At 39.3% G+C, this 15,650-nt stretch overlaps 1 protein-coding gene across 8 annotated transcripts in view; it reads right to left on the bottom strand.

Moving 5' to 3' along the window:
• The window catches only part of IFTAP (intraflagellar transport associated protein), a 53,929-nt gene that overhangs the window by 13,998 nt on the left and 24,281 nt on the right, over positions 1–15,650 (bottom strand). For 3 of the 8 annotated variants that reach the window (XR_012586670.1, XR_012586669.1, XM_074584293.1), the window contains exons 3-6: positions 13,368–13,525; positions 11,846–11,917; positions 10,840–10,894; positions 4,153–4,262 (exon numbers count right to left, since the gene is read on the bottom strand). Coding sequence is in view for 4 of the 8 variants with exons in the window: in XM_074584293.1 (XP_074440394.1) it covers positions 4,153–4,262; positions 10,840–10,894; positions 11,846–11,917; positions 13,368–13,525 (395 nt within the window). In the remaining 4 variants the exon portion in view is untranslated. Of the gene's footprint in view, positions 1–4,152; positions 4,281–10,839; positions 10,895–11,845; positions 11,918–13,367; positions 13,526–15,650 lie in introns of all 8 variants that reach the window. The other 5 variants (XR_012586668.1, XR_012586667.1, XM_074584290.1 and 2 more) reach the window with 3 other exon arrangements.

The following is a 15,650-nucleotide window of genomic DNA, read 5'->3' as shown; positions in this document are numbered from 1 at the left end:
AAATACTTTTTTGAATGCTCAAACTAAAGACAAACAATGGAGAATAGAAGGATAGAATTCATCTTTCCTAAATCCAGCCATATAAAAATTAGGCTTCTAGATTAAGGTAGTCAATTAGCCAAAAAAGACCAAGCCTGAGAGTCAGCCTGTAGACAGAGGCTATTTGTCTTAGGACAAATGTCTACAGCAAGTGGGATGAATTACTTTCTGGAGGTGCTTGTCTCTTTTTTAAACTTTCCCTAGCAACACGTTCAGAGATATACACACCTTCCCCTAAAGTCCTTCACAAATACGTCCCTGGCATAGACATATGACATCCTACATTGCACTATATATTTTTCATAGGGAATAGTCTTCCATTCTCTATGAAAACCGACGAGGCAGCCACATTCTGTTGCCCCTACCTAACAGATTTGTTTTGATGGGCAGAGAACAGTCTTATTTTAAAGCAGGGATGTCTCCAGGAAAGCACACTTTGTCCTGTTTAGGAGCCTGGCTGACAGACTCCCTTGGGAGGCAGTCTGAAAGGCAAAGGAGTCCAAGAAGGCTGAACGTTCTTCCAGAAGGAAATCTTAAAGGTGCAGGAGCAGGCCATCCCTATGTGCTGAAAGGTGAGCTGATGGGGAAGAAGACCAGCCTGGCTGAACACAGAGCTTTGGCTCTGGCTACTGCTGTACAAGACAAAAAAAAAATGTTTCTATAAATATATTAACAACAAAAGGCAGTCTAAGGAGAATCTCCATCCTTTATTGGATGCCAGAGGAAAGACAGTGACAAAGGATGAGGAAAAGGTTGAGGTACTTAATGCCTTCTTTGCCTCAGTCTTTCACAGTAAGTCCAGTTTTCTTGGGGTACCCAGCACCCTGAGCTGGTAGACAGGGAAGGGGAGCAGGATGAAGCCCCCATAATCCGAGGGAAAATGTTTAGCTACAGCACTGAGACATGGTTAGCTACACCACTTAGACACAAGTCTATTGGGCCAAGAGTACTGAGGGAGCTGGCAGAAGTGCTCACCAACCCACTTTCGGTGAGCACATCCATCCCCCGCACCACTTATCAACAGACCTGGATAACTGGGGAGGTCCCAGTTGACTGGAGGTTAGCAAATGTGACACCCATCTACAAGAAGGGCCAGAAGGAGGATCCAGGGAACCACAGGCCTGTCAGTCTGACCTCGGTGCCAGGGAAGGTTATGGAGCAGATAATCTTGAGTGCCATCACGTGGCATGTACCGGACAACCAGGTGATCAGGCCCACTCAGCATGGGTTTCCAACAGATGGGTCCTGCTTGACTACCTGATCTCCTATGACAAGATGACCTGCTTAGTGGTTATAATATCCTGCAGTGGATATTGTTTACCTGGACTTTTATTAAAGCTTTGACACCGTTTCCCACAACATTCTGCTGGAGAAACTGGCTGCCCAAGGCTTGGACAGGCCTACTCTTCATTGGGTAAAAAACTGGCTGGATGGCCGGGCACACAGAGTTGTGGTGAATGGAGTTAAATCCTGTTAGCAGCTGGTCACAAGTGGTGTTCTCCAGGGCTCAGTATTGGCGTCAGTTCTGTTTAATATCTTTATCAATGATCTGGACGAGGGGATCAAATGCACCCTCAGTAAGTTTGCAGAAGTCACCAAGTTGGGCAGGAGTGTTGATCTGCTTGAGGGTAGAAACGCTCTACAGAGGGATCTGGAGACAGGCTGGACTGATGGGCTGGGGCCAACAGTATGAGATTCAACAAGGCCAAGTGCTGGGTCCTGCACTTGGGTCACAACAACCCCATGCAGCATTACAAGCTTGGGGAAGAGTGGCTGCAGAGCTGCCTGGCAGAAAAGGACCTGGGGGTGTCAGTCAACAGCCGGCTGAATATGAACTATCAGTGTGCCTGGGTGGCCAAGGCAGCCAACAGCATCCTGGCCTGTATCAGAAGCAGTGTGGCGAGCAGGACTAGCGAAGTGATCGTTGCCCTGTATTCAGCAGTGGTGAGGCTGCAGCTCAAATACTGTGTTCAGTTTTGGGCCCCTCACTATAAGAAAGACATTGAGCTTCTCAAGCATGTCCAAAGAAAAGCAATGACGCTGGTGCGGGGTCTAGAGAACAAGATGAAGGAACTCAGGTTGCTTAGTCTGGAGAAAAGGAGGCTGGGGGAGACCTGCAAGGCGTTTGTAGCGAGATGGTTGGTGTTCTTTTCTCCCAAGTGACAAGTGATAGGACAAGAGGAAACAGTCTCAAGTTGCGCCAGGGGAGGTTTAGATTGGATATTAGGAAAAACTTCTTCACCAAAAGGGTTGTCAAGCACTGGAACAGGCTGCCCAGGGAAGTGGACAAGTAACCATTCCTGGAGGTATTTAAAAGACGTGTAGACATAGTGCTTAGGGACATGGGGGACTTGGCAGCGTTAGGTTTACAATTGGACTCGATGGTCTTAAAGGTCTTTTCCAACCTAAACGATTCTATGATTCTACTCCAGGGAAAATCTTTTTTCTAAACGAGTCCTGCCATAAGCAGTACAAGACTTAATTTTCAAGGTAATGGATGATTTGAAGCACTGAGGGATTTTAAAGTGGACCTGTCCAGTCTTGACAGTTCTAAATATCAGGCCACAGTTATATTATCTAAATGAAGGCACAAATATGTGTATAATTTAGGGGAAAGACTGCCTTCATCTTGAGTAGCCTGGCACCAACCAAATGGTTGTGAAAATCATAAGAAATCATTCTTGAAAAATGCAGCAACCCTTAACCAATGTAATAATACTCAGTTTCTCTTTCATAACTCAACTTTTCCTCAAATGTAAATGAATTTTGCATGCAGTGGGATCTTCATCTATTTTTCATGAATCATAACTTAAAGACTCATACACAACACTTCAGGCTGCTTCTTTGGTTTTACACAGAAGTTATCAAATGAGAAAACTATAAAACCTCATTCTAGTTGGGGGGGTTGTTTTTGTACCAATGGATATTTCTCAAGGCAAAACCCTGGAATTATGTCAATCCTTAGGGAAAAGTGTATTTTATTCACCGAATGGTAGGTATTAAAGCTTGAAAGGTCATTTTAGAACATTTACTTTTTCCCAAAGCAGACTTGTTCCTTACAGAAAAGAGTTTACTGCAAAGAACTAAACACAATTCAGCTCAGGGAAGGAGGCACCATATGCACTGCTGTAACATCAATCCTTCAATGGTCACGTGCCATTTATAAATTTGACTTAAGCCTCATGGGACATCAATAAGCATATGAAACAATCAAAACTAGCCCATTTTAGCCAGAAGCTAACTTCAGCTTCTGTTACAATGATCAGGCAGGGGAAAAGAGTGGTGAAGAATTCCCTGCAGTAGAAACATTTCCAAAAGTTAATGCTCACACTGACTATTCGGATAGGAAGCTTAATGACTTAAAATAAGCCTGTGAGCGATCCACACCACCTGTTCCAGTTTGAAAAGAACTGAAATTCTGAGGGAAAATGACAATTCTAAATTAAAGCTTGTATTGATTCTGTCTGATTAAAAGACTCAGACTCCAAAATGCAAACCTCTCCACACCAGACCTAGCTAATGCAGATCCTCAGCAGCATCTTGCTACTACTTATTTCCAAGATGACAAATCCTGATTCTGATCACAATATATCGTAAAACCTTTTCTTCTTTTAAATGTCACATTAAAGGGATCATTCACTACCTCCTTGTTGCAGAGAATGGTTCTTATATTCAGCCCAATGAGAACTGCAGGATGTCATAAGATCATGAGATCACTGGAAAATTAAATGGCCCATCATTCTACATAAGTAATGACTCCTTAAAAGTTCAGGAAGTGCAAGAGTTTACTTGAATATTCTGTGAGTTACACCAATTAAATATGAAAAAGCCCACACACAGTTTCAAGTATTGAAGCACACATTTTGATAATGTAGGATTATATAGTAGCAGTGTGCAAGATAAAATAGTACCTTTCTATTAGAGTGTTTATCGATTCTTAATGTATTTAAGAATTCATCAATAATTTAAAAATTAATAATGTGATGTTAACTGACAGCAGTTTCACACACTCCATCTATATCCCTCTGTTCTTGTGTAAATACATTAGAAGCCAACAGGTAAAAAAACCACCCCAAACCCCCAATGTTTAAATAAATAAATCTGAGCTCGTACCTGTTGGGCTTTGTTGTCTGATGGCTGTGGAACTGGCAAAGTTTTTAACTTCAGTTGAATAGGCTTATCAAAAAAGGGCGCGCAGTAAGTCACTGTCTGTTCCACTTCTCCTGGAAGAACGAATGATCCTGATGAATAAAAAATAATCAACTTTACCCTTCCATCCGATGTATAAATTAGCCAAATGCTGTGTGTAAAATCCTGTAGTGCTCAGACACAAGCAGAACCTTGGTAGTCAATGTGTTGTTTACTATTATGTTGTACTTATTGCTGCATAATATATAATACAGGCAGCTATCTTTAAAACAGATCCATGCAGTCCTGAGCTAAAATCTAGATAATAAAACATACTATACTAAGTAAAAATCCAACCTGATTGAAAATAGACAGGTAGCTCTTCTTACTTGAGGACACTGAATTAAAAATCTGGATGTAGACACTCCTAAACTCAGAGAACACCTGGGACTAGATTCATTTCTTTCATTAAAAAGGTGGAAGATCCTGAGCAGAGATGCCTGCAGTAGGAGTTACAAAAAAACAGACTGAATCCTGGTCTTGCCACTGATGAGTTGGGCAGTCTCATTCAATTATCTTTTGCTAGAGTTTCACCACCCGTATGTACACTGGGCATAAAGAATCCTTGCAAAGCATCTTAACATGACTATTCCAAAACATTAAGTAAAAATATCTGGTAGAAGTACTAATATTTCCCACTACAGTGCTAGATGACTCTCTTGTCCAAGGATATTTCATGGATGTTTGTTCCTCCCTGAGCTTTCCACCAAGAGGTACTTGAAAGGACTTCCCTATATCTGGGACACAGGGACATGTAACCTTTCCACATGGGCAGGATTTGGTCCGCAGTTCACAAATGCACAGGCTTTCTCAATCACGTTTCCTTTACATATTTAAGCAAAACGTTCATACTAGGAACAGTGGGTTTGCTTTCTGTGACAGCTCAGAAGGATATGCTTTAGGTTTAGAAATATCTTTTAACATGAATCAATCTCAGCTCTGCTATAGCACAGATGTGTCCATCTTGTCTCAGAAATGTTTTTATGAAGGAACTTAAGGGGACCATATGTCTTGCAATTTAGAGTCAAAGGATTACGTAAATCTACCTACAATATTTTTCTGGCTGATACACACGGTTCTTTACAGCTTTATGAGACATTTTAGTAGCTTGATTTCCTCTTGAAAGCTTAGAATAAATTTTCAAAGCATTGCTTAAATTTTAGTTACTGGAACCAACAAGAGGGTACATACATTCAGGGTGAAAAAGAAGAAGTGGTGATTTTTACCACAGTAGGGGAGGTACAGACCTCTCATTCTCCTGCAAATCTGTATTTGAAGGTAATGACCTAGCTAGGCCTTCATCAAAAATCCATGACCCGAATTCTTCATTTAGTTTTCTTCTGGGAATTGTGTACTATTTCAAAGCAAGCAGGGCTTTGGACTTGTAAAGTGGAACGTTCTTTAAAAAAGAGCTGAATTCATTCCCTTGGGATCTCATTCCTGGTTTTTTGTCTTTTGGTTCATGATTCACATATAAGTGTTTTCCAGTTTTCATCCCCGTTCTCTTGGTTCATTATATCTATCTTTGTGTGCTTTCAGTACTTGTTCTCAGCATAGCATCTGATGTTATTCTGCATCACTTACATGAGAAACCTTTCTGAAAAGAACAGTGCAGTCCACAGGTATATAAGCTCTGCAACTGCTTTTTTCCACCTTTCATAACTTGGGCCAAAACTATTTGTAGGACAAAAGGAAGATGTGGATGCTCATTTAAAGGCAATGACTGCTTCTGTTATTGTTTCAAACTTGCACCCTATATATATACTGTCACTGAAGGAAGGAAAGCCTGGACATCAAGGTCTGTATCACCTCCTGATATAAACACCGATTATTTCTGTACTAAGAACTCCCCCCCCAACCCCAACAGACCAGTCTGTGGAGAGAAGATGAGAAGGAAGCACTGTTATGCAACAGTCTGGCAACGGCTCTAAAAGACAACTCCTACAAATTAGGACAACAGAAGGAAATTTATTTTTGCATTTAGCAAGAAGTGCTTGTCATACTCAGAATGTCAATTCCACTATTTTAAGGCTTGTTAGTAATGCAAACAATGTTTCAAATTCCCTTCAATCACCCCATAAGAATGTGGTAATCAACCTTTGTTTGCCAGTAGACATGCCAGAAATGAGCTTTGTCTCTCTATCCTGGCTGTGCGACAGCGTATGAAACTAATCGGTAAATGTTGCTTTCCCTGATAATGTTTAATCAAGAAACTCCGTCAGAGAGAAAAATTAGGGAGTTTTAACAGTCCTCCTTCTCAGTGGGAGCTCCCGAAGGAACTGTAGGCTACTGTAAGTTTTAGCCAGTACCTCACAGCTGGTTTAGGCTGATGCTACAGCTCTAGTGGATGATGATCCTAATTAAGCTGCTAATTATGTTCTCTGTGGAGGTGATTAATTAGCAACAGGAAAGCCTTGGATACTGCCAACGGTACCACTTATAGCGATAACTGAGCAGGCAGTGATATCGAAAAATCTGAGAAGAGATTTTGAAATGCACCTCTCCTCGTACCATGAAGAATCAACTTCCTGGATGATATGGCAGTGAACTCTAATGATTTTACTCAAGTCCAGCACACTTTAATGAGGGTGTATTTGGAAACCGACCAGTTGTCTTGTCTTTAGTACCTTCCCCACACACACACACACGATAGACCCAGAGGAAGAGATTACTACATCTTTGAACACTGCTGAGTTGGGGGTTTTTGCTCACTGTGTACCATTGACGTTAATTATAAGTACAGAAAGAATCTATTGGCACAAACCTGATTTGAACTTTCAAGAGTGAAGGAGTGCAATGTCTTGCCTAAATCTTTAGCTTTACTGTAGTCAAATGATGCTATAGCTACACTAACACAGGTTTTACCACTTTCAGACACTACATTTCACAAAAACGCTGTTGATGAGGAGCTGAGGACGGAAGTCATGATAATGAAAAAAGCTTAAAAGCTAGATTTTGCTGTCTCCCCTGGTTCACAGGCTTCAGGCTGTTAGCCCCAATCTGATGAGTAGTGTGAAATCATCTCGAGGCAGTGTTAAATGGATTGCAGGGACTGGAGTAGAAAAAAGAAAAGAGATTCATCAGCTATGGGGAGCCCTATACTTGAAAAAAATCCACATTATTTAACTCTGAATCCCCTTCCTCAATCTGATTTTTCTGGATGTAAATATAGGCTCAAAATATAAATGGAAAGGCGTAGACTAAGGAAAATAACAGAAATTGATATAATTTGCCTAAAGAATTATTTAAATAATCAAATAGTTATGTTTGGCCTCAGCTTCAAAGTAACTGAGTCACTTGGGTTCTCCTCAACCTCTCTGGGGTTATAGAGAACCAAGACTTTGAAAAGACAAGTTTACAGTACCTCAGGGCTCCAAGCTGGATTTGGATGAGACTGATATCCTTGCCTATGCAGCCTCACCCATATGTTTAATTAGTCCTATTTTAATTTTCTCTTGCATTTAAAAAATAGCACACTCATGGTCTCTAGATACGCTTTTTACTTATTTTGTACCTTATACAAATATTACCTCCTATTACCTAACTATCCTTCGAGCCCTGCAGCAAGTGATTTGTCACCAGTCCTGGAAAGTAATTCTGTTGCCAAAACATAGGTACTAGGCGTTCTCCATCCATCCCTGGAGAAAGGCTGATGATCTCTATTGTTGCCTTAAGCTACTTACAGTTACACATTAAATTTAGTGAGAAAGAGCAATTTAACAGTCCACCATACACATGCTGTCTCTACAGAATGCACTAAAGCTATGGTTTAGGGCAGCAATTTTACTTTGCCAATCATGGTTTACTGTGCCAAAGTCCCACAATGCAAAGCATTGCCCTGGTTTCAGGCTTTCAGCCCAGTGCTGTCTAATGAAAACAGCTACAATGAATTTGCATACTGGCCAAATTTATGGGGTGCTTTTATTTTTGTAAGAAGCAGCTGTATCCATTCACACCTTAGAAGACATTGGACTTACTTAGGAAAATAAGTTGAAAAAAAAATGGAGAAAAAAAACCCACTAGAATGATTCTTACCGGACATCTCCCAAAAGGCACTGGTTTAGATGGGATGTTTTAACACCTATTTTCTACTATGCTTTTCACACTGTCAGCTTTCATCCACTCCCCCTTAAGGGTGAATATTTATTTTATTAATGTACAGTTGCTAACTCAGCTAACTGATCTGCCCTTTAAAGCTAAATGAAGTACGGAGATACTGAACTGTTGCCAATAACAAGCAGAGATAAAAGCTTGTTGTAATTATACTAGCAAGGTATGACGCTTTTCACTGGGTGTCCTAGCTTGTTTTGCCAATATGAAGTCTTAAATCTATCATTTATTCTGACATACAGGTGGCAGCATTTAAAAAGGCCAGCAACAGAACATCTTTCAAATTTGTGTCACATTTTGCCTCACTTATAAACAAACTGGAATTCTTCGGAATTAATCCTTTATCAGTGTTCAACAGGGATATTATTTTATATTACTTTATTATTACAAACAATAAAGTGACACTATTTTATATTTTAATTTGCATTTTGTTGCTATGGTTTCTACAGGAGTAAGATTATACCTCTCTTATTATGAAGCCTATCAATCAAGTGGATTTTGACACGTAAGACAACTATTAAACTGTAAGTCCTATTTTCTGCACTTAGGAGTCAAGAGGAAATTTTTCATCTTGACTCAACAACTATCTCTACTGAAGAAGCCCTGGGCAAGACCCAGTCTGTGGGTTTCCCAGATATACATTTGGATGCTGTTCACCTTCCTTACACAGTTTAGAAGGAATAATTAGCTTCTGGCTATGCAGTGTTTTGATGTTATAAAACACAATCTAAATGCTTAATGTTGTTAGTGAGCACTGTTGATTGCTTAGGAGTTGATAGGACTTCTTTCTGCACTGAGGCAGCCTGTGCAGGGAGTTTGTGCTGGGAGTGCTGTCTCATGGGAAGCGCTGAGGAGAACAGAGCCTGAAAGCCAAATCAAATGTCACGCAAAAAGTGAGTAGTTAGCACACTGATAATCTCCAGTAGTGGTGGTATAATGTTATGTTTATTGTTTTTATAATCACCAATAAAAGCACTAACTGAAAGGTTTTCCCAATGTGGCTTGCATAAAGTGCTATTCAGACAGTACAAGCAGATGATCATTTTGGTAATTTTACCAGGGGTTTCTAAACGTATGTGATTAACATTTACTCTTGCATACATACAAATACATAGAAAAGCCTGGAGAGAGGCAGTGTCTGGCGTGGTCCAGAAAGTGGTGATCTACCCCCAAGCTCTGGCAGAGTTCTTTCCTCACTGCTGCCCTGCTTGGTATTTTAGTGTTGGCCTTAATTCTCATAATCCAATTTGTGGCCCGTTTTGAACTAGAGATATCTAACAATACTTCCATTAACCCGATATAGACAATTCTCATTTCATTATGATACAAGTGAAACATGGGTTTAGGCTTCCACCAGTGAGCCCCAGGGTTTTTAATAGATATTACCGGAATTGAAGACATAACCACAGAACAATGTCCTACAAAGGGAAAAATGGGTACATATGAACACCGCACTCAAAAGAAAGCTTTGATGTCTGTACTTCATACAGGACTGCTATCTTACTCTCCCTTCCTGAAATGCCCAGGTTGGAGAAAGAATCTGTAAACCTGGCTTATTTTAGTTTATAATTTTCTTGTGAGTTACAGCCAAGCTCCAAATATTCATCAGCTGGAAGTCTCTAAGCCCTCTGACTTGATAGGAATTCTGCACATACTGAAAAGAAAGACTAATCAAAGCTTTAATGGATTAGACAGACTAAACAAATGGCAATAACCAAGGAAATGAGAACCAACGTCCTGCTCTGCAACAGCTTCTTTTAGTGACCTTAGGCAAATCCCATGATTTGTGTGGCTTGGTTTCTTTGTGCTGTCACAGGTAATAGACGAGGAAAATATATTTAATCACTAAAAGGTCAACAATTCTGGTGGTAATAAAGACCACACAAGCACCTACGATAGACAAATAACTACAGACACTAGGTTTCTATTTACTTCTTATAAGTGTGAGAGTTAAATTATAGATGTATGGAACAGTTCAACACAACTCAAAATGCTCATAATTGGAATCCTTAAAGAAGTTCACTGTGAATTAAAAATTAGTCTGATCAATTTAAAACCCAGGATGAAATAATTTTAATAGTCAGAGACAACATTTTCATTAAATATTTCTACTTTATAGAAATCTCTCTTAGCACCCGCATTAATTTATGGAGAAACTTCTGTAATCAAAATAATTTCAGTACAAAACAGAAGTGCAGAAAAATGTAGAAAAGTTGCTAACAAGAAGAGTTCTTTAATTCTGAAAAATCTTGAAAAAAAATAACTGCTCACCAAGGCACAGTACAACAAATATTCCTTATAATTTACTATCTCATTACCGCTTAGAGTGAGGAAATGTGTACTTTAATTTGGGGAACTTGGGCAATTTGGGGAATTTTCTAGCAATAGAAGAACTGAGGAAGAATATTTTTTTTAGAGAAGAAGTGTTGCTTTAAACAATGTCCATACACCTGCATCCAAAGACAGACAATGATAGTGAATATGAAAAGGGACGAAACCTACCACAGCATGTCTCTTCATCTGTGTCTACATCTTCCAAATCTAAGTACTTGTCCACCTGCCGTAAAAACCCCAAATTGGAAAATAATTAAAATGTATTAATTCCATTTCTTATACTACAATCTAGAGCAAAGCAAAAAAGCATTACTTTGTCTCCTTCATCTTCTCCATTCTCCCCTGCATTTTTCCAAGAAAGCATGTGAGTTTTCTTTGAAATGTGTAACTCAAAAGGAAATACTTTTTTAAGTATAGGCAAAGAATTGCTGCCAAAATTGCTGCATATCAACTACAGTGATGGGAAAGAAGCTCAAGCTGTACAGCAACTTTTTCAGGAACTTAGTGGGAAGATGGAAAAGTAAAATATGTTCATAGGAAAAAGATACATGGTAAGTTACTCTGGAGTTTTGCATGCTCACTGTATATGGCACAGAGACAATACATGCTGTAGGCAAAGTAGAGCTTGATCCTTCTGGTTTGATACTAATGCTGAACTGAATGGAAAATCAAAAAGCTAAGAATTATTAAATTTTTAGTATTTCATCTGGGACATTGCACTACTGTTTTTTCAGGCTGATGTCCCTTCAAATTGGTCTAAACTATCTAAAACATACTACAAGAAAAGACATTTCTTATTTCACGTAGCTCTCTGAATAGATTCACAGGGTGAGAGTGAAAGGCCTATGTGCAAATAGTGTTACCATGGAGGATCTACTATATGCACTGGGTAGTCTTCTGTGTTTCCATTCAGTAATTAGAGATGCTCTTACATAATTTTTCCAACCTGATTTGACACAATTATCATCAACACTTACATAACCTTTACACTTTAAAAGTACATACTCATTAACATTTGAAAAAAAGTCTGGATGGTGATGCTCTCGTCCTTCTTTCCCACAGATAGGAAAGAAATACATCAACAAATCCTAAGTACCTTGTAAATAAATAAAGCAAAAATCAGTCATGTTCTACTCATAATTCCCACTTTGAAGAAAATTAAAGAAAAACTCACTTTCACTCTTTCAGAGAGACTGAGACCATTTCTATCAGAGACACGAGGTTTCCAGCTCTCATTCATCCCTGTCTGTCAATAGATAGGCAGAAATACTTATATGCGTGAAACAGAACCAAAATCACAGTCAAAACACCTCCTGATGTACACGTACAGATCCTTTATGGTGTATTTAATTTTTTTAAAAAAATTTAATGTAATGCTCCTGAAAATAGAACGTATGCAGGTAATGCTCTAAAAACTTACACAGGACCAGATGAATCAATTGGAACAACAGTGCAAGTAATCATAATATGCCTAAAAAGCAGCATTTAGAACAGAAGCATTGTCTTCAATAGCAGTTTTTTCCCTCTTTCCTTTCCTCAGGGCAGGCTTAAAAGTTACAGTGGCCAACTTACTGAATTACAGGCTCCTCCTGCTACGATGCTAGCAATTTTTCTGGTGCATTCTACTATTACTGTATTTGTTTCTTAAACTGCTAATGTGACAAAAATGTGCAACCATGCTTGAAACTTTTTTTCTGTAGCAACAAAAACAAGTGTTAAGATGTTCCATTAAATAAAAGATAATGGCAGTTGAACATTGTTTCATGGGGCAGAAAGCCAATTCAAAGTGGCTAAAGTAAGACACCCAAAAGCAGTCTATCCCAATGAAGCAACCATATTTTTCACTAGGAAAATGTCAAAAAGATTCTTGTCATTATTATTGCACAATCAACTGACAGAACGTGATTGTTTTAAAAGCCTTGCTTGATTCCGCATCAAAAGCATGTGCTAATAGGGAGGAAAATGACAGTTTGTGCTCTTTGACCAAGGCCTGGCAGGCCCACCATTTGACGGCACTTAAGTGTGTTGCTTTCTGTATTGCACAAAATGACCTGCTACTTCTTTTTTAATAAAAAGTTTAATGAAGGGAATTTTTGAGTACAGGCTAGATCATAGCTTAGTTATTTGTTATTCAGGCAGAAGGGGAGAAGCTCTTAACAAGTGGACTCAGATTTCCATCTCGCTCTCTCCAGATGATGTCTGCTGTTTTACTGTCCCTACACATTAAATCCCTAATCTCATATGTTTCAGAAGATTAAAAATGCCTCTGGCCTGCTTACTGTTTACTTTAGGTAGCTGAAGCAATCTAGCTTCAGTAACACAGAATTCAGTACTTGCTAAAATCCCCAAGAAACAAAATAACTCTGTGCATGCTGGCATCCATACTCTCAAGACTTTTTCCTTTTTGCCAACCTCTACTGTTAACTGCAGGCTTCAGTGAAAGCATTACAAAGGTCCTTGCAGGGTGCCTTATTTATTAGTCAGTTTATGGAAGCTCTTCAGTCGAGCAAATGCCACTGCCAAACGTGATCCCTGCAGGTGCCTCTGTAAGCATTACACACTTAGGTAGTATTTTAAATATTTGCTTCAGATGGGATAAATACCACTAGCTTCTAACATTTGGACAGTATATCTCCCCATATTTTCATCTGTTTGAATGTGGTGCTTGTCCACATGGACAAATGTTAACTCATTACCTCATTATCATTTGACATCTGTGGTGGAAGAGACACACACATTTCTTTGCTTCTTCCAGGTGAGCCATCCTGTTTATTTCTGTTTGATAATTCAGAAGTAGAAAATGTTTTTCTTAGGGAGTCCACTTTACTTCCTTGAATTGTCTTCCCCTCTTCCTCTGCAAGGAGAATCACACCAGATCAGAGAACATAATGCACTATCCAAGAAAAAGAAAAACGTGAATTTCATTAGATCTAATACTGACTTATTTTACACATTGACTTATTTTGCACATTGACTTTTCCTCTCATGCTCAGAGCTTCCATGCACATCATATTTTGCAATCTTTATCATAAAACCAAATATGCAATTTGAACTATAAGTGCATAGAGTATCACCCGTTCCTCAATTCTGAAGAATTCATTGCCTCAAAAGTCTATGCAATATACAGAAAACTTGAAAAAGTAACCCGATCACTGAAAATACCCAAAAAAGCAAGAAAGTAAGTAAGGTTACACCTTACTTTTTATTTTAAAATTTTGTTTAAATGCTCTCTGAATGCTGCACAAAATGACATTTGTGCCCACGCCTTCATCTGGCACTGCAAACACCAACACATGTGAAGAGAGTCTCCTCTTTGCGACACCACTATAAACCCCATGGTAGCTGCACATACTCTGTAGAGATATTTTAGATGTACACTTTTAGAATTAAAAGCAGAAACCCCTCCTCATTCCCCCACACCAACACCAACTCCCAACACTTACATGTCTAGTATTAAAAGTCCAGCAACTGTGCTCATGTGAGATCTGTGCTCGCAAAATCACTTGGCATCTTAAGCAGTTCAGGTGCACATATTCCTTCACATACCTAACTGATGGTGTACCTTCTTATCAAGCACAAGAAAGAATTCTGATTTTGATCATAGTACAGGGATGACCTGGTCCAAAAATGGAGTAGTTCTTGTATTTTCTGCCTCGGTATCTTGGTCTCACCTGTTTATAGTAGCTATCAGCCCAAATATGTGCCCCACGTGCAAACCTCACAGCCATTCGAAAAATGCTCATGTTGTCTAGTATAAAAGTGTCGCAGTTCTTGTCAGAGCTGATACCGATACTGGCTGTGAGTTCACCCAGGGCCAGCACCCACAGAACTCTCAGCTGTCTTTGGGCACCACTGCCAGAATCTCCACCAGTCCAGGACAATGTGATGAAATGCGCTGACAGGTCCATAACCTAGCCCCTGTATCCTTAGTTAGTAAAACACCTAATTTGAGCTGATTTCTTTAAGCACTGCTGCTTTCAGTGTTTAACAACTATAGTATGCTCTTCACTTAGCTTATGACCGATCTGATTTCCTCCCTATATCAGCAATTTGACTGGGTGCGAAAATTTTGCAAGTAAGTATTTTTTTATTGGAATCAGACTAACAAACAGCAGTATGCCAGTGATATTTAACTTCCAGAAGTTTAGGTCCTGAGATTAAAGATTAAATACAGATGTTCAAGCAGGGGATTCCTTTGGTCTTGTAAGACAGACTGGAAAAATGTTTTGCCAGTGCAATGACAGAAGATTGGACTAACTTCTCTCGTGTTTATTTTACACATTAATAGTGGCTAATTGGGCCCTCACTGAAAATGAAAAAGTATTCAGAAACAGAACTGAGTCTTTCAATGACAGCTTGTGATATCCTTCAGACCTTTAACAACTCTTTGGACAACAAGAGTAAAGTTAAGACAATTATTAGGGCTTCTGACTGTCCTACAGCCAGGTCCATGGAGCAAGGAGCAGGCAGCAGAATTAGGATACAGATACGTGATCATCAAATGAAATCTCAACAGTACAGACTGGATCTAGGAAATAATTACAGATCAGGACAGGTATGTGCATGGAAGTATGGGCTTCCGAAACCAAGCTAAGTAGTTTTTTTCCTACAACATGGCAAAAAATATACTAATCATGGCCAAAATAAAAATGTAGGACTTTTTATTTTAGAAGTCCCATTATCACAATATGGAGCAGCTATAGGATGATCAATTCAAATTAACTTCACACCACACGTTCGTAATGAAAGATAAAAGTTCATTTAACAGAGTTTCTTGGGTTTAGTTGGAAAAATAAGAAGCACTGCAGTGCATTTCTAAAGCGTAATTATATGTTACAGGCATTGAAGTAATTCTTGTGGAGAGTTTTAATGATGTCCTTGGGGTTACTACACTGAGCGATCTACCAAAGAGTTATTAATCCCCAGGGACAGCTCTGTGCCACAGTTACCATGACACATAGAAAGGGGTGGCAGTCTGG

The sequence above is a fragment of the Larus michahellis genome, chromosome 4 (genome assembly GCF_964199755.1).
Source record: "Larus michahellis chromosome 4, bLarMic1.1, whole genome shotgun sequence".
Taxonomy (NCBI): domain Eukaryota; kingdom Metazoa; phylum Chordata; class Aves; order Charadriiformes; family Laridae; genus Larus; species Larus michahellis.
Note: the sequence above shows the minus strand (reverse complement) of the source record. Positions and strands in the feature narration are given on the sequence as shown.